Raw genomic sequence first — 19,120 nt, 5'->3', positions numbered from 1 at the left:
GACGGGAATTGGCAACGGGGTTTACTTTTTTTTTAGGAAAGCAACGGGGTTTACATTTTTTTTTTCGCCGATTTTAGCACCCCGACGTCTGGCGCGCGAGGGCGTGCCCGCCCCCCACGTGGAATAGAATGAAACCCACCACCCCACGTATAGAACGGAACCCGCCCCCTGTCCTCCGTGCCCCTGATCCCGACGCATCCGGTTCCTGCACCGCGTCGCTATCTAAAAAGAGTATGAAACATTTTAAGTGCAATATTATAAAACATATAAAAAAATTATATAATGTAATATCGTAGAAATATGTAGTGCAACATTAAAAAACATGCACTGCAACATCGGAAAACATGTACTGCAACATCGAAAAATATGTACTGCAACATCGAAAAATATACTGCAACATTGAAAAATATGTACTGAAACATAAAAAATATGTGTTACAATATCTAAAGCAGTAGTACTGCAACACCGCAAACCATCTATTGCAACCACCTAAAAATTTCATTGCAACATTCCAAAGTCATTTGTTGCAACATAAAAAAAACCACTGCAACACGGGAGAAACAACAAAAAAACATACAAAACATCCCCTCACCCATCACCTTCGAGCTTGTCGGAGGGAGGAGGGAATAGGACCCCAGAGCTCACCGAAACCTAGCCACCGCCGCGTCCCTTAGATCTAGAGGAGAAGGAGGAGGGCTCACATCCAGAGGAGGAGGAGGAGCGCTCAGATCCAGACGAGGAGGAAGGTTCAGATCTAGAGAAGGACCGACCTACCTCGTTGGAGCCGTCGCCGTCGTCCTCGTCTCCGGTGGGGGTCACATGGAGGTCGCAGAGGGAGAGAGGGTGGAAGGAAGGGGCGGCAGTGACTTGGCGCGCGAGCGCGGTGTCCGTGGAGGTGGCCCGGAGAACGACACGCGGTGCAACAGCGATTGGGTGCGGAGTAGTAGGGGGAAAGCGGGCGAGCAGAGCGAGCGAGTGGGCGCAGAGGGTCACGGGATGGATGGGATAAGGAGTCGGTGGGCGCGCTCGGTTGAATCGTCCGTGTGCGGGTCCATCTGGACGGGACGGACGCTCGCATAGTATCATTGCTTTTTTTTTTTTGAGGATGGAGGGATGTAGCCTGCTAGCGAGTTGGGCCTTAAGGAACAGGCCCACTCTTTGCACTGTAATGGGCCATATTTTCCCCAGTTTCCAAAGATTCCGGCAGCCTTCGGCCCGAAGAAATCAGTGTAGAGAACCAGGTAAAATAAACCACCAATGCTAAAAAAAATAAACAACCACTAAACGTAAGCTGTACGTACGATTAATATGACTTGTTCCCCACATTCTAAATTATATAAATTGCACAAGTAGTTCACATTTTAAACTTCTCTAATTTTAACCATGTTTTTTTTGGAAAATATATTAGCATGTAAAGATTCAAATAAATGCACTATGAGCACACATATTTCATGGATAGTTTAATGAAACTAATTTGAAATTGTAGATGTCGATATATTTTTCTATAAACTTAGCATTTAGCAAAGCTAGAGAAGTTTGATTAAGGACAAATTTAAAACTAAACTATAATTTAGAATGGAGAGGGTAGTGGCTAAATTTATAGAAAAGTGAATAAACACCTAAACCCACTTGGCTGGCCGGCCGGCCTTGTGAACCAAAGACCGGAGCAGTTGTTTTGATTTGCGTTCTTTTTTGGAATGTAAATTTGAACAAAATATTCGAAACCTTTTAGAAACATTATAGTTCTCTTGCGTTCATGCAAGGATAGTTTTTCTTCATTTGAATTATGCAACTGGCACTCAATTTGAGGGCTCTTTCGAACAACTCATACGTGAATCTCGGTAGCATCTTTTACATATGAGACCCGCGCCAAACCGCGGCCAGCTTGCCAGCGTGCCATGTCACGGGCTTTCGCGGCCGTTCGATCGGGCGCGCGGACGGCCCAGATCGGGCGATCCGCGGTCATTTTACGAAAAACTCCTTCTATTTTTCGGAAATCAACCCGTGCTCCAGAGGCCCTCTCAGAATATTTTGCAAAAAACATCTCAGATTATTTCCAAATCAACCCGCAGTCCAGAACTGATGGGCTCCGGGTTTTTTTTTTTTTGCAAAAAACACATTTACTTTATCGAAAATCAACCCACGCTCCAGAGACACTCTCAATAATTTTTGCGAAAATCTCCTCAGATTTTTCTCAAATCAAAATACAGGCCACCTTTGATTATATCTCTTTTTAAAAAAAATAAATTAGCTGAAACTTTAAAATTGCATTGTAAATCATAGAAAAATTGTAAATTAGAAAATCAAGTTGATCTGAAATCCTAACGAGTAGAACTATGCAGTGCATCCATAATATCACATGTTTTAGTAAGGATTTTTTCATATAAACTTTTACCTATGCTTTTAAGGGGCAAATAAAATTATACCTTCATGATGATAAAGTCTTGAAAATATATAAAAATCATAAAATGAACAAAAAAATTGCTGAATTTCTTATCACTACACCTATATTCTTATTGCCACTGGCCTAATCGAAAGGAAAGGCGTGGCAAAGCCGCGCCCGCGTTTCTAGTGAAAAATGAGTTTGATGGCTTGCGAAATCCTATCCTACGAAATAAAAAAAACATAAATTGTTGATCACCAAAAGTTCTTTTTTTATGAGTCTACAAACACTCGTATACATGCACGCGTGTAAGGTCCTACGAACACATTCAGACATGCATGTTCGAGACATCGGGCCAGTACATTTCAAGATTGACAAATCATAAACCATGGGAAAACGCTTCAATTCTACCATCCAATTCCACTCGTACTCGTAAGAATTTGCCCTCTCAAAAGCTTTCCTTCCTTTTCTAAAAAAAAGAGAGAGAGGGCTAGTGCTAAACCACTTCTTCAGGGTGTACTACACGCTACTTCCCCGGCCACATGTTCAGTCAGGCGGTTTGGGTAAATATATAGTCACCATCCTGAGTGCTACTGCAACACACCAGCAGCACAGCTGAGCAGCAGGGCAGCTAATGGTGCCAAAAGGGCTGGGTGTCCAACCGTAGTTAACGCCAGTGCGCGCCAGAGACTGAACTACTGAAGGCAAGCTCATCTCCACAGCTTGACATACTTGTCATGGCTTGTGGAAGCAACCAGGCCAGAGCTTGACGAGGCCAAGGCTGAGACGAGGCTGTCGTGCGCTGCAATGGTCATGCTCCGGTTCTCAGACACGTCCCACAGCTCCAGAGACTGCATTGAGCACAGGACCACGAGTAAGATACCTCAGAGATTAATAGAGGGTGTAGAAAAAATAGCAGTTGCAGTCATCATGGAATTGTGCTAAACTATTAACTCGTATGTATGTATGTATCACTGCATGTTCTACAACAGCTGCAACATGTTGATATTTGTGACACTTCGTACGTACCACTTCTGTTAGGACACTAGGGCACTTGGCAAAGGCCCAAAAGCCCTCGGCAAAGGCTTTGCCGAGCACCGCCCTCGGCAAAGAGCCCTCGGAAAAAAATTTAACGGCAAAGAGGCTCTTTGCCGAGGGTCATTTGTCGGGCACTCGGCAAAGCCTTTTCCGAGTGCCAACGGTGACACTCGACAAAGAAAAGCAGCCGTCAACGACGCTGCTCCGTTGACAGCGCCTTTGCCGAGTGCCGACAGTTAGGGCACTCGGCAAAGACATTTATTATTTTTTTTTTCAAAAACTCTTTGCCGAGTGCCACGGCGGCGCGCACTCGGCAAAGCCATTTTTTATTTTTTTTAAAAAGCTCTTTGCCGAGTGCCTCCCCAGCTTGGCACTCGGCAAAGATTTTTTTGCTTTTTTTAAAAAAAAAAATCTTTGCCGAGTGCAATGTCCTGGCACTCGGCAAAGTTTCCCAACTTTATCAAGTGCCATGACCATTGCACTCGGCAAATCAACCGAAATTGCAATTTTTTTTGTTTTTTGCATTCCACCGACATAAACAGTTCAAATATATATCACATGTCACATATATATCACAAACATCACAATAATCACATATATATATCACAACGAAATCATTTTCACACATTATATCACAACCATAAGTCACAAATTCACAACCACAGTCCATCAAGTCCAAGCACAAGTCACAACCACAAGTGAAGCTCAAGTCCAAGCACATGACGAAGCACAACTCCTCAAAAAAGCGGCCTATAACACGATGGTGAAGCAAAGGCTCCATCATTCGGTGACGCATGAGCGGGGTTATTCGAACCCGCCGACGGAAGCTGCAAAAAGGATAAGAGGTTGCATGTGTGAGATTCATCTAGTAAGTTTCTATGTGAAGCATTGGTGTATGTCATAGCTAGTGCAAGCATCTAGTAAGTTTCTATGTCAAGCATCTAGTAAATTGAGAATGTCAAGCATGGTTGTATGTCATAGCTAGTGCAAGCATGTAGTAAGTTTCTATGTCAAGCATCTAGTAAGTTTCTATGTCAAGCATCTAGTAAGTTTGTATGTCAACCATGGTTGTATGTCAAGGAAGCATCTAGTAAGAGTGAACTTTCATACTTACAGGAGTGGCTGTAGGAGTAGGCGGTGGAGGAGCTGCCAACAGCAAAGGTACACCCCCTTGCTGGACACTCCATATGAAGGCCTCCATTTCTTGCATCCGCCTCTCCTGGGCCGCGAACGCTTCCCTATGGGCCTACAGCTGCACGCTCTGAGCCTCGACCACGAGCTTCTAGGCCTGCAGCTCGGCCTGCAATACAAACTTCAATGTTTCAGTAATGCAAATGTAACTTAGATGTGCAAAGATGAACGTACGACGAGTAAAATAGGACGTACCTCGAGAGCGTCGACCCGCTGCAGTGACGGAGTAGGCCGTGGGCGTATGGGCTGGCTGGAGCTCGTGCTCCGTGCTCGGAGCACGTCGAGAGAGGGAACAGTGGTGGAGTCGATGGCGCCGTCTGCAATCCACAGCCGTCCATGCTTCTTGCCTCCTCCTAGCCTCATGATGGTCTCTCCATCAATGGGCTCAGTGCGCACATCGTAATCTTCCCCATGGATCTCCCTCACCTTTGAGGTGTACTCTTGGACCTTAGTAAGGGGTACGTGCGAATACAAGAAGTAAGTTTGCTACCCTCGCTTCGGTCTCCAGTAACATCCGGCCCTAGCGACCGCAAGGGGTCGGATCTCACTCGAGGGCTGATAAAGGTATAAATACCTCTCTTTTTTCGAAACAGACGTTACATCAGACCTCTTCCTCGCGTTAAGGATGGCGGCAAGGTTTGTGGGAACAGATAACCGAGCATGCCTGGTAAGACCGCAAAAAACCCACGCCCCGACGACTATGGTAACTTTGCTCACCAGCACAATTGAAATTTCCCCCTTATACACCTCGGGACATACAGTCTTAACGGACGGAAGGATCGGATCGCATAAACCTTTTTCTCGAATGCAAAAGGAAAGAAAACAAGTTCAGACAAACAAAACAAAATTACGAAACGAAATTATGAATCTGTTTTCAGACACAAAAGTACCGACACTTGTCCATAGATTACAGATAAATGTTTATCAGACTCATTCGACTAACTACTTCCGTGGAGGGAGAACTATGTCTCTCAGCCTGTCTGCCAGGTTCCGCGCGATAGAAGTCACCGCCTTCTCAATCTCATCCAGCTCGGAGTGTTCGTAGCCAGGCGCGAAGCCGAGGCTCATTGCCTCCAAGTTAACTTCCTAATCATAATGAGAGCAGGCAACAGCAAAGGCTTGGGTGATCCCGGCGTGAAAGACGTTCTCTTCAAGCTGGCGCACCCGCGCCGTGATATCTACGGCACGGGCCGCAAGTGAGCCGGTTTCCTCTAGCCGCGCCACCCCCAGGTCATCGAAAACAACTCCGACGGCAGCGCGCAGGAGATCGTGCTCATCACTCTCAGCCTAAAGAATCCCCCCCACCTCGGCAAGCTCCGTGCCTAGCCCGGCAGAGATGCTCTCGGCCTCCAGCCTTCGGGCCACCGTGGCTCCAAGATCCGCCCGGAGGGAGCTGACCCCCTGACGCGCCTCGTCACGCTCTCGGACGGCCTGGTCGCGCTCCTCCACCGACACCTCGGGTGTGGCGGCAGATCCGCCCGCTCCCACCGGTCCTGAGGACGGGCCGATGGTTTGGCCCGTCTCCGCCGGCCTCACGGACTCACTTCCCCCTGCGTGGAACGGGAAGGGTCTCTGCGTGGACGAGTGGGTACCTGTCAGCGAATCCTCGCCCTCCAGGACATCCTACTCCACATCGGCAACTACCTCGTCATACTCCTCGTCGTCGTCGTCACTGTCTATCTCCTCTCCTCGCTCCCGTGCTTGCTGCTTCTGTAGCATCTTCTTCCTCTTGAGCTCCTTCGTCTTCCTATCCCACTCGGCCACGGTGCGATTCGCCGTCGCCACGAGCCGATCCTTCGACAGCAGAGCCGGGCTATCCGCGAGGACGAGTCTCTTCGGTTGGTCACGCTATCCCGAGGTCAGCATCAAGGGGCCAGGAATTCAAGTAAAAAGGAGGCACGGGGAAAGAGAACTTACGAAATCAATGAACCCCGCTTTCGGCCGCATTGGGGGATGCCCCGGCACCGGATACACGAAATCAAGGACAACGCCGGCGTTGTCCTTTGAAGGCTCCATCGCCTCCTTGATGCGCTGGGCCACTTCGGTGGGGGGGGGAGCGCTTCGTCGACAAGTGTCGTCCCTGCGACGCACCATCAGGTACAGGGGAAGCGCGCGGCTCATCAGCGGCGCCACCCTCCGCGTATGGTAGGCGTCGATGATCCCCCGTCCTTTCACGCCCCTCTCCTTTAGAATTTAGAGGGCGGCGAGATGGTCCTTGATCTTCTTCTTGTCTTTGTCCGGGACACCCCACTTCCACGACCCCGGGACCTCTTCGATGATGCGCTCGGAGAACGCTGGCAAGGGGGCGACAACGTCGTCCTTGACGTAAAACCAATGCGAATGTCACCCCTTGTTAGAGGTCGACAAACGCATCGACGGATATTTGTTCACCCGGTTGTTGCGGAGATGAATGCCGGCACATCCCACCGGCACGCTCAGCTCTTACTTCCCGACCCGCTTCTTCAAAAGGTTGACGGCAAAGAGATACCGCCACAGGTCGAAGTGAGGACTAATCCCCAGGAACCCCTCACACAGGGCGACGAACGCCGCAATGTGTTGGACCCCATTGGGAGTAAGGTGCTGCAACTCCACCTTGTAGTAATCCAACAGCCCACGAAGGAACTTGTGGGCAGGTATGGCGAATCCCCGCTCGTGGAAGTGAGCGAAGGTCACGACATACCCTTCGGGGGGCGACGGCTCGTCCTCATTACCGGGCAGTCGCCACTCCTCGGCAGCGGTCGGCGGGCAAAGGAGGTCACGGCGAACGAGGCCCTCTAGGCGCTGAGGCGTGATGTCAGATCTGCACCACAACTCCATTGAATGATGGGGAGGGGGGGTGGATGCGAGCTTGACGGCAGCTGCGATGCAGGTGCGGGAGGCTCAGGCGATTGGCGGCGGAGGTTGCAGATGCAAAGACGAGGAGGCAAAGTACGGAACCCTGGGGGTGAAGCCCTTGGTTTTATAGGGGCAACGGATGCGAGAAGAGCAACCGCCCGCCTAGGTCTCCGAGCCTGCCACGATACACCACCACGTCACGCCGCGGGATATGCGCCCGCGATCCCTATCCTTTCCCACCAAAATCGCGCCAGACGTTTCGTCTTCCCGAGCAGACTAGGACTCTTTTCCCACAGCGGGGATACGGGTCAAAAAGCATTTCTTCAGCCCGCCTGGGCCCAGGAGTTTGAGGGTTGGCCCAATAGTTTCGACGGTTGTCCCAACGAGGGATGGGCCCGCGAACGGCCAAAACTCAGACGCACGAGCCTCAAAGGAGTCTCGATCAGCAAACAAGTCTCAACCGGGCTAACCCTAGATGAATCCCCGCGAACGGGATACCAGGGTTCCCTTTAAACTGTCCAGTTGACAAAAACCAAATCTCACAGCCATACCCGCGAAGGGTCCGAAATTATCGCCCGGGCGATTCTATCCGAATCACTCGGGGGCTCGGGGGCTACACCCGACGGGTGCGCTCGCGCGCACCCTCTGGCGAATCGAAATACCCCCCGGACGATTCTACCCGAATCACCCGGTGGTTCGGGGGCTACACCCGTCGGGTGCGCTCGCGCGCACCCTCTAGCAAGTCAAATCACCCCCGGACGATTCTATCCGAATCACCCGGGGGCTCGGGGGCTACTGTCGGGGACCTAATACCGGGGTACCCAATGAGGTGGAGCTAATAACCATCTAACGTTAACGCTTCCGGTCAGACAAGAACGCTACTACACTTCTTGCCCGAACGACGGAAGATTGGTTCCGCATCGCCCGACCCCCGAGGGCTAGACTCCGCCTCGCCCGGCGGCTGAGGGCTGGCTCCGCCTCGCCCGACGTCTGAGGGCAGGCTCCGCCTCGCCCGACGACTACGCCCTGCTCCTTCATGATGATGAGCACGAGGTAAGACAGGACATTCAAGTCAACCGCAGTACCGAGGACCATACCCTGCACGCCTGCAGAAAAGTACAGTCAGGATACGACGGGACAGGCGCTTTAAGCCCTCCCAGGCATGGCAGAGCCCGAATAGTGTTGTAGGCGCCGACTTTTGTCCTACAGTGCTGTAGGCGCCGCCATCAGCCCTCGGGCGTGGATCCTGACACAAGCATACGACAACCACTACAATCCAAGAAAGAACTCACATCATCTACAGTGACGGGCGTATGGTCATTTCCCCGTCTACTCCCCGCAGAGTCATGGCTCGGCGCCCTGACACACCGCACCGTCCGTCAGGGGAGGATGGGACGTGACCACTCGCTGAAACGAAGCCAGAGCCCGACCCTATCAGGATCAGCGAAACATGCTATCCCTGGCGTGGTCTGCCATGTCAGCAGGGCAGGCTCAAGGGAAAAGGAAGACCCGGCACCTTCGAAAGACCTTCTTTTTCCTCTTTCTCCCATCTGTAACCCCTGCTCCCCCCTTGGTCTATAAAAGGGAGGGCAGGACGCCCCACTAAGGGGATGGATCAATTCCACACACAACACACAGCCAAGCAGCAACCGGGCTCTTGGCATCCTTTCGACCCTTCCATCAGAGACTTAGGACATGTCCCTCTCTCGACCGTTTGTACCCCTACTACGAACCATTTTCGGTACTAATAACACGAGCAGCAGCAAACTGGACGTAGGGACATTTTGCCCGAACCAGTATAAACCTTGTGTCCTTTAATACACCATCCGAGCTTAACGCGCAACAAATATAAATTTACTAGTTGGTGTTTGTTCGAAACACCGACACCACTCTAGGCCAGCGCCCACAGCTGCTACGAGGCCGGCTCCAGCACGGCAAGTGGGGCACGGGCGGAGGCAACAGTTGCCGAGGAATTGCAGCGTAAGTCCTGAGCATTTGCTTGTGCTTATTCGGTCTCCTGCTTACTCCAGCAACTTTGGCTTGTTAAATTATTCAAAAAAATATTTGCTTGTGAATCAAGGTGTTGATATGTGGAAAGTATACTTGGAATAATTGGAGTGCCAGGATGTTGGTCGCTGGTATTCTTGAGTTCAAACTTGACTACTCGGAGAAGAACCTCCGCATAGGGGCTGTAATCAGCAGCAGCCAGCCTTCCATGGCGCAGCAAGCCAGCACAACCAGTGGCCAGCAGCAGCGGGCGCAAGTAGCGGCCAGCGCAGCAAACGGGCGCAAGCAGTGGCGCTTGGGCCATTTGTGGAGGATGCTTTTTGCTCCTGGAAGGCACATTGAGGTCAGCCGCCGGTTGAGGAGAGTAGGAGACGGTGGTGCTGCGCAAGGTTGCACATCGGGTTTGGGAATGCACCGGCGATTTGCGAGCAGGCAGCGGAGCTGGGAGGGTAGGTGGTGCACCAGCCAAGCAAGCTCATGATGCGATATGATATTTGCGTGTGCTAGGCGCTCAGGCGAGTCAAGAGGCCAAGACGGACGAGAAGCTTGCGCTTGAGTGGACCCACAAGAGTGGGGCAGGTTTAGTAATTTGATTTTTGGGTGGGGTTGGGTTGGCAGCAGGTTATGTCAGGCGAACGGGTTAGGGCGGATGTGGGGTGGGTCTTACCCCATTTGCAGGCCTAATTTAAACTCTCATAAGTGCAAATGAGTCTGGAAGTAACAGTACATTGGTCACACATCCATTTGCAGAAGAGAAGGATTCATGCCCCCAACTCAATAAACAGAGTATCTTAATGAGGTATATTAAACAGGATTGTAGCACGGACAAGACCATAACACAAACACCATAAGCACTTGTCTTCCTAAACAACACTCCTATGACACATTAAGGCCACTACATTCTCCGAAACTACATTTAACAGGTCCTAACTTCTCCAGGAGACCCAACAATTAAACATATATGTACAAAGGAGTGTAGCAGGCAGTTGGCGGAATACTAAAGGGGAGACATACAAGGTCAATGTAAGGTGTAGACATTACCAGAGCTATAGATGAAAGTAAGGGTCCTCCTTGTTCTGGTAAATTGCAAAAAGTTGTTTTGAGTAGTGTGAAGCTACCTTGCGACAGAACTCAAAAGCATAACGATCATACTCGTCCAAATCTGAGACAGTCTTCTTCAGTGGACCAACCCGATCACCATCCAAAAGAAATTCTGCTATGCGAGATCCCCTATATGAACAGTAGAGTGCAATCAACTATCAGCAGACTGAGAACACCAACTTCCCTTAGTGCTCATCTTTTCATTCTACTTTACTACGAAATACTACAGAGGAGCTAAATAAAATACAAGCATATCGTGCAAGTTACTTAGCACTGAAATTTCCTCTCAACCTAAACTGTTTAGCTGAACAAAAATCATAGACGGTTTTTGAGCACTGCGTTCAAGAAACTTAACAAAGAACACCTTTTTTTTTGTTAATTAACACTGTCTACGAAATGTTTGTTAATAATCAAGTGCAGAGCTAGTAAGCTAATTCAATATTGATTCCTAACAAGAAATGTCGACACATTTAGAAATTCAATTTAGATAATGTACCTTCCTAGGAACCTACGGTAACAAATACATGTACACAGGAAAGTTCCTACTATGCTCAAATTCAAGCTGCTTCAAACAGCACCACCTTCTTATTTGTGAGCAATGAATCTGCTATTAACTGTGCAAAAAACCAATGAGATGCATATAAACATACCTTGGGGCATCTTTGTTGCTAAATCCCTGCTTATTATGAACTAAAGAGGCCTTTTCCACCTGTTCATCCTCAGTTTGCTTCCGGTAGATGGCACAAACAGCCTTCAAGCAAAGCTCAGGATGTTCACCAAATGCTGCTAGCATATCTGCCTCATAATCCCACTCTTTAGCTTTCTTTTTACGGCCAATGCAAGCCATAACATCTTTATAGTCCACCTCACCATCAGACACTTCTAGTCCTGGAGAGGATTTTTCATTCAGAACAGATGGTTCATCTGATTCGTCACAGGATTCCTCAGCAGAATCACTAGCATTATCAGAAGAACCATCATTTATGAACTCATTCATATCATCATCTTCTTCCATATCATCTTCATTCCCTTCAACATCCTTGGGTGGTTCAACAAAGTGGAGCCCCGGACATGCAGCTCTTCGCCCTTTTGACTGATTCTTTACCAACCAAGCAGAACACCTAGATGCAGGAGCGGAATGCCCTTTGGCCACATCAGAGTCATCGCTTTCCTCACTCGCCCTCTCTTCTGGCATCCTCTTGCGTGATTTATCGATGGGAACAATATCATCCTCCTCGTCCCCGCTCTCAGTCCGAGGCGCAGCTATGCCCTCATTGCCATCCTCATCCTCACTGTCACTGACTCCACGAAACACGCGGTCGGATTTTGACTGTTTCTTAACCAACCGAGCAGAACGCCTCGTCGCAGGAGCGGAATGACCTTTGGCCTCATATGATTCATCACCATCCTCACTCGCCCTCTCTTTTGGCATCCTCTTGAGCAATTTATAGATGGGAACCATATCCTCCTCCTTGTGCCCACTCTCAGCCTGAGGCGCAGCTATTTCCTCATTGCCATCCTCATCCTCACTGTCACTGACTCCACGGAACATGCGGTCGGATTTTGAATGATTCTTCACCAACCGAGCAGAACGCCTCGTCGCGGGAGCGGAATGCCCTTTGGCCTCATCCGATTCATCATCGTCCTCACTACGCACCCTCTTAACCAACCGAGCAGAACGCCTCGTTGCAGGAGGGCATGCCTCATCCGATTCATCATCATCCTCACTAGGCACCCTCTTGAGCAATTCATAGATGGGAACCATATCAACCACATCCTCCTTGTGCCCACTCTCAGCCTGAGGCGCAGCTATTCCCTCGTTGCCATCCTCATCCTCACTGTCACTGACTCCACGGAACACGCGGTTGGATTTTGACTGATTCTTAACCAACCGAGCAGAACGCCTCGTCACGGGAGCGGAATGCCCTTTGGCCTCATCCGATTCATCATCATCCTCACTAGGAACCCTCTTAACCAACCGAGAAGAACGCCTCGTCGCAGGAGCGTAATCCCCTTTGTCCTCATCCGATTCATCACCGTCCTCACTAGGCACCCTCTTGAGCAATTCATAGATGGGAACCATATCATGCACATCCTCCTCCCCACTCCCAGCCTGATGCGGAGCTACGCCCTCATCGCCATCCTCATCCTCACTGTCACTGACTCGGCGAAAGGCGCGCTTCCTGCTGCTCATGAGGCCCTCCTGATCGTCGCCGTCATCCTTGCCACTCCCAAGCCCATCCACATCACCACCACCATCACCATCATCCTCGCTATCACTGGTGACCACCCGCGTCGCCGCCGCCCCACGGCCACGCTTCTTCCCCCGCGGCGTGACCGAAACATCGTCATCTTCCAGACCCGCGCTGCTCTCCCTGTTGCTTCCGCCGCCTCCCTCCGCGTCCTCCGCATCGGCTTCGCCCACGCCCTCCTCCGGGCTTCCCCCTTTGTTGGCATCGACAGCAGCAGCGCCCTCCTCGTCGTCGCTGACCTCAATTGCGTCGCGGGCCACGCCCCCGCCCCGCTTATCGACCACCTCGTGCTTGATTCCGCGTAGAACTGGCGCCAATCGACGAGAGATTGGGTCCTCCTCCTCGCCTGTACTGCCCGTTGCTTCTCGCCTCGCCACCGACAGGGCCTCCCTCAAACCCGCGTTCTCGGTTTCGAGGGCCGAGATCCTGGCCTCCAGCTGGGCAACGCGAGAGGACTTGGCGACGAGCTCGGCGTAGAGGGACGGGAGCTTCGACGCGGCGTCCTCCGCGGCGTCCATCTGCCGCGGCCGACGCGTCGCCGAAAACCCTTGTTGGGGTTGGGGAGAAGTGGAAGTGGAGGATGCCGGTGGAACGGAACCTGAAGGAAGATGGAGCCTGCCTCTGCTTCTCGATTGCGACGGGAATTGGCAACGGGGTTTACTTTTTTTTTTAGGAAAGCAACGGGGTTTACATTTTTTTTTTCGCCGATTTTAGCACCCCGACGTCTGGCGCGCGAGGGCGTGCCCGCCCCCCACGTGGAATAGAATGAAACCCACCACCCCACGTATAGAACGGAACCCGCCCCCTGTCCTCCGTGCCCCTGATCCCGACGCATCCGGTTCCTGCACCGCGTCGCTATCTAAAAAGAGTATGAAACATTTTAAGTGCAATATTATAAAACATATAAAAAAATTATATAATGTAATATCGTAGAAATATGTAGTGCAACATTAAAAAACATGCACTGCAACATCGGAAAACATGTACTGCAACATCGAAAAATATGTACTGCAACATCGAAAAATATACTGCAACATTGAAAAATATGTACTGAAACATAAAAAATATGTGTTACAATATCTAAAGCAGTAGTACTGCAACACCGCAAACCATCTATTGCAACCACCTAAAAATTTCATTGCAACATTCCAAAGTCATTTGTTGCAACATAAAAAAAACCACTGCAACACGGGAGAAACAACAAAAAAACATACAAAACATCCCCTCACCCATCACCTTCGAGCTTGTCGGAGGGAGGAGGGAATAGGACCCCAGAGCTCACCGAAACCTAGCCACCGCCGCGTCCCTTAGATCTAGAGGAGAAGGAGGAGGGCTCACATCCAGAGGAGGAGGAGGAGCGCTCAGATCCAGACGAGGAGGAAGGTTCAGATCTAGAGAAGGACCGACCTACCTCGTTGGAGCCGTCGCCGTCGTCCTCGTCTCCGGTGGGGGTCACATGGAGGTCGCAGAGGGAGAGAGGGTGGAAGGAAGGGGCGGCAGTGACTTGGCGCGCGAGCGCGGTGTCCGTGGAGGTGGCCCGGAGAACGACACGCGGTGCAAACAGCGATTGGGTGCGGAGTAGTAGGGGGAAAGCGGGCGAGCAGAGCGAGCGAGTGGGCGCAGAGGGTCACGGGATGGATGGGATAAGGAGTCGGTGGGCGCGCTCGGTTGAATCGTCCGTGTGCGGGTCCATCTGGACGGGACGGACGCTCGCATAGTATCATTGCTTTTTTTTTTTTTGAGGATGGAGGGATGTAGCCTGCTAGCGAGTTGGGCCTTAAGGAACAGGCCCACTCTTTGCACTGTAATGGGCCATATTTTCCCCAGTTTCCAAAGATTCCGGCAGCCTTCGGCCCGAAGAAATCAGTGTAGAGAACCAGGTAAAATAAACCACCAATGCTAAAAAAATAAACAACCACTAAACGTAAGCTGTACGTACGATTAATATGACTTGTTCCCCACATTCTAAATTATATAAATTGCACAAGTAGTTCACATTTTAAACTTCTCTAATTTTAACCATGTTTTTTTTGGAAAATATATTAGCATGTAAAGATTCAAATAAATGCACTATGAGCACACATATTTCATGGATAGTTTAATGAAACTAATTTGAAATTGTAGATGTCGATATATTTTTCTATAAACTTAGCATTTAGCAAAGCTAGAGAAGTTTGATTAAGGACAAATTTAAAACTAAACTATAATTTAGAATGGAGAGGGTAGTGGCTAAATTTATAGAAAAGTGAATAAACACCTAAACCCACTTGGCTGGCCGGCCGGCCTTGTGAACCAAAGACCGGAGCAGTTGTTTTGATTTGCGTTCTTTTTTGGAATGTAAATTTGAACAAAATATTCGAAACCTTTTAGAAACATTATAGTTCTCTTGCGTTCATGCAAGGATAGTTTTTCTTCATTTGAATTATGCAACTGGCACTCAATTTGAGGGCTCTTTCGAACAACTCATACGTGAATCTCGGTAGCATCTTTTACATATGAGACCCGCGCCAAACCGCGGCCAGCTTGCCAGCGTGCCATGTCACGGGCTTTCGCGGCCGTTCGATCGGGCGCGCGGACGGCCCAGATCGGGCGATCCGCGGTCATTTTACGAAAAACTCCTTCTATTTTTCGGAAATCAACCCGTGCTCCAGAGGCCCTCTCAGAATATTTTGCAAAAAACATCTCAGATTATTTCCAAATCAACCCGCAGTCCAGAACTGATGGGCTCCGGGTTTTTTTTTTTTGCAAAAAACACATTTACTTTATCGAAAATCAACCCACGCTCCAGAGACACTCTCAATAATTTTTGCGAAAATCTCCTCAGATTTTTCTCAAATCAAAATACAGGCCACCTTTGATTATATCTCTTTTTAAAAAAAATAAATTAGCTGAAACTTTAAAATTGCATTGTAAATCATAGAAAAATTGTAAATTAGAAAATCAAGTTGATCTGAAATCCTAACGAGTAGAACTATGCAGTGCATCCATAATATCACATGTTTTAGTAAGGATTTTTTCATATAAACTTTTACCTATGCTTTTAAGGGGCAAATAAAATTATACCTTCATGATGATAAAGTCTTGAAAATATATAAAAATCATAAAATGAACAAAAAAATTGCTGAATTTCTTATCACTACACCTATATTCTTATTGCCACTGGCCTAATCGAAAGGAAAGGCGTGGCAAAGCCGCGCCCGCGTTTCTAGTGAAAAATGAGTTTGATGGCTTGCGAAATCCTATCCTACGAAATAAAAAAAACATAAATTGTTGATCACCAAAAGTTCTTTTTTTATGAGTCTACAAACACTCGTATACATGCACGCGTGTAAGGTCCTACGAACACATTCAGACATGCATGTTCGAGACATCGGGCCAGTACATTTCAAGATTGACAAATCATAAACCATGGGAAAACGCTTCAATTCTACCATCCAATTCCACTCGTACTCGTAAGAATTTGCCCTCTCAAAAGCTTTCCTTCCTTTTCTAAAAAAAAAGAGAGAGAGGGCTAGTGCTAAACCACTTCTTCAGGGTGTACTACACGCTACTTCCCCGGCCACATGTTCAGTCAGGCGGTTTGGGTAAATATATAGTCACCATCCTGAGTGCTACTGCAACACACCAGCAGCACAGCTGAGCAGCAGGGCAGCTAATGGTGCCAAAAGGGCTGGGTGTCCAACCGTAGTTAACGCCAGTGCGCGCCAGAGACTGAACTACTGAAGGCAAGCTCATCTCCACAGCTTGACATACTTGTCATGGCTTGTGGAAGCAACCAGGCCAGAGCTTGACGAGGCCAAGGCTGAGACGAGGCTGTCGTGCGCTGCAATGGTCATGCTCCGGTTCTCAGACACGTCCCACAGCTCCAGAGACTGCATTGAGCACAGGACCACGAGTAAGATACCTCAGAGATTAATAGAGGGTGTAGAAAAAATAGCAGTTGCAGTCATCATGGAATTGTGCTAAACTATTAACTCGTATGTATGTATGTATCACTGCATGTCCTACAACAGCTGCAACATGTTGATATTTGTGACACTTCGTACGTACCACTTCTGTTAGGACACTAGGGCACTTGGCAAAGGCCCAAAAGCCCTCGGCAAAGGCTTTGCCGAGCACCGCCCTCGGCAAAGAGCCCTCGGAAAAAAATTTAACGGCAAAGAGGCTCTTTGCCGAGGGTCATTTGTCGGGCACTCGGCAAAGCCTTTTCCGAGTGCCAACGGTGACACTCGACAAAGAAAAGCAGCCGTCAACGACGCTGCTCCGTTGACAGCGCCTTTGCCGAGTGCCGACAGTTAGGGCACTCGGCAAAGACATTTATTATTTTTTTTTTCAAAAACTCTTTGCCGAGTGCCACGGCGGCGCGCACTCGGCAAAGCCATTTTTTATTTTTTTTAAAAAGCTCTTTGCCGAGTGCCTCCCCAGCTTGGCACTCGGCAAAGATTTTTTTGCTTTTTTTAAAAAAAAAAATCTTTGCCGAGTGCAATGTCCTGGCACTCGGCAAAGTTTCCCAACTTTATCAAGTGCCATGACCATTGCACTCGGCAAATCAACCGAAATTGCAATTTTTTTTGTTTTTTTGCATTCCACCGACATAAACAGTTCAAATATATATCACATGTCACATATATATCACAAACATCACAATAATCACATATATATATCACAACGAAATCATTTTCACACATTATATCACAACCATAAGTCACAAATTCACAACCACAGTCCATCAAGTCCAAGCACAAGTCACAACCACAAGTGAAGCTCAAGTCCAAGCACATGACGAAGCACAACTCCTCAAAAAAGCGGCCTATAACACGATGGTGAAGCAAAGGCTCCATCATTCGGTGACGCATGAGCGGGGTTATTCGAACCCGCCGACGGAAGCTGCAAAAAGGATAAGAGGTTGCATGTGTGAGATTCATCTAGTAAGTTTCTATGTGAAGCATTGGTGTATGTCATAGCTAGTGCAAGCATCTAGTAAGTTTCTATGTCAAGCATCTAGTAAATTGAGAATGTCAAGCATGGTTGTATGTCATAGCTAGTGCAAGCATGTAGTAAGTTTCTATGTCAAGCATCTAGTAAGTTTCTATGTCAAGCATCTAGTAAGTTTGTATGTCAACCATGGTTGTATGTCAAGGAAGCATCTAGTAAGAGTGAACTTTCATACTTACAGGAGTGGCTGTAGGAGTAGGCGGTGGAGGAGCTGCCAACAGCAAAGGTACACCCCCTTGCTGGACACTCCATATGAAGGCCTCCATTTCTTGCATCCGCCTCTCCTGGGCCGCGAACGCTTCCCTATGGGCCTACAGCTGCACGCTCTGAGCCTCGACCACGAGCTTCTAGGCCTGCAGCTCGGCCTGCAATACAAACTTCAATGTTTCAGTAATGCAAATGTAACTTAGATGTGCAAAGATGAACGTACGACGAGTAAAATAGGACGTACCTCGAGAGCGTCGACCCGCTGCAGTGACGGAGTAGGCCGTGGGCGTATGGGCTGGCTGGAGCTCGTGCTCCGTGCTCGGAGCACGTCGAGAGAGGGAACAGTGGTGGAGTCGATGGCGCCGTCTGCAATCCACAGCCGTCCATGCTTCTTGCCTCCTCCTAGCCTCATGATGGTCTCTCCATCAATGGGCTCAGTGCGCACATCGTAATCTTCCCCATGGATCTCCCTCACCTTTGAGGTGTACTCTTGGACCTTAGTGTGCATGGTCGGGTCAGAGTACACCTCGCGCGGGGCAGACGGGTCGAAGGAGACAGAGGAAGACGCTCTGCCCATGTGGGACATAGCCCATGCAGAGAATTCCGAGACCTCCACGCCGGGGTGTGCAGCCTCCTGCGAGTAAGACGGCAAGATGGTGAGAAATAAGGCAGAACTCAGCTTCAAATAAGATAAAAGAAATCACTTACATATGCTTGTTTGTAGGCGGGAAGGCTGCGGCTGCCTTGATGGTGAGTAGCACCTCGCCTCAGCAGACGCTGGTCCCACTGCCTCGCGTGGTTCTCAGCGAAGTCGTTGGACAACCACCAGTCCACGATCATCTCCCAGCACACGGAGTGGGATTGGCACCACCAGGGAATCACCTACAAGTCATCGATTATTTGACATAGAAAAAGATAAAATTAAACCAACTTAATCTCAAAACGAATCATTATTAATGTTTTTCGTCTACCTCAAGGTACTGGGCCCGGGACAGCTCCACCTGTCTTGCATCAGACTTGCTGATGGATTGCTTCAACACCATGGCGTAGTAGTCTCTATGGGCCTGCACACGTGCCTCGTGGTGCATGTCGGTGACGTACTTCCTACAGG

At 49.2% G+C, this 19,120-nt stretch overlaps 1 protein-coding gene and 1 long non-coding RNA gene across 2 annotated transcripts; both read right to left on the bottom strand.

The window, feature by feature from the left end:
- Positions 1 to 10,232: 10,232 nt before the first annotated feature.
- LOC136449388 (uncharacterized) lies at positions 10,233 to 13,443 on the bottom strand. Its single transcript, XM_066449406.1, has 2 exons — positions 11,206 to 13,443; positions 10,233 to 10,684 (listed from the first exon to the last, which is right to left on the bottom strand). Exons 1-2 carry the CDS (start codon positions 13,323 to 13,325, stop codon positions 10,501 to 10,503), a joined length of 2,304 nt encoding a protein of 767 aa, XP_066305503.1. The 5' UTR covers positions 13,326 to 13,443; the 3' UTR covers positions 10,233 to 10,500.
- A 4,000-nt stretch (positions 13,444 to 17,443) lies between these two features.
- On the bottom strand, positions 17,444 to 18,409 carry LOC136451364 (uncharacterized). The gene is made up of 3 exons (XR_010758587.1): positions 18,254 to 18,409; positions 17,982 to 18,167; positions 17,444 to 17,694 (listed from the first exon to the last, which is right to left on the bottom strand). It is a non-coding gene; the product is annotated as an uncharacterized lncRNA (long non-coding RNA).
- Between the last annotated feature and the right edge of the window lie 711 nt (positions 18,410 to 19,120).

Source organism: Miscanthus floridulus, chromosome 5, assembly GCF_019320115.1.
Source record: "Miscanthus floridulus cultivar M001 chromosome 5, ASM1932011v1, whole genome shotgun sequence".
Taxonomy (NCBI): Eukaryota; Viridiplantae; Streptophyta; class Magnoliopsida; order Poales; family Poaceae; genus Miscanthus; species Miscanthus floridulus.
The sequence above is the reverse complement of the archived record's forward strand: the minus strand, read 5'-3'. Positions and strand labels throughout refer to the sequence as shown.

What these genes read in the sequence shown, in the direction of transcription:
- LOC136449388 (XM_066449406.1), bottom strand. Translation starts at nt 13,325, where the DNA reads ATGGACGCCGCGGAGGACGCCGCGTCGAAGCTCCCGTCCCTCTACGCC. An exon ending in AGCAACAAAGATGCCCCAAG is followed by an intron (nt 10,685 to 11,205) that starts GTATGTTTATAT and finishes CTGTTCATATAG; the next exon opens with GGGATCTCGCATAGCAGAAT.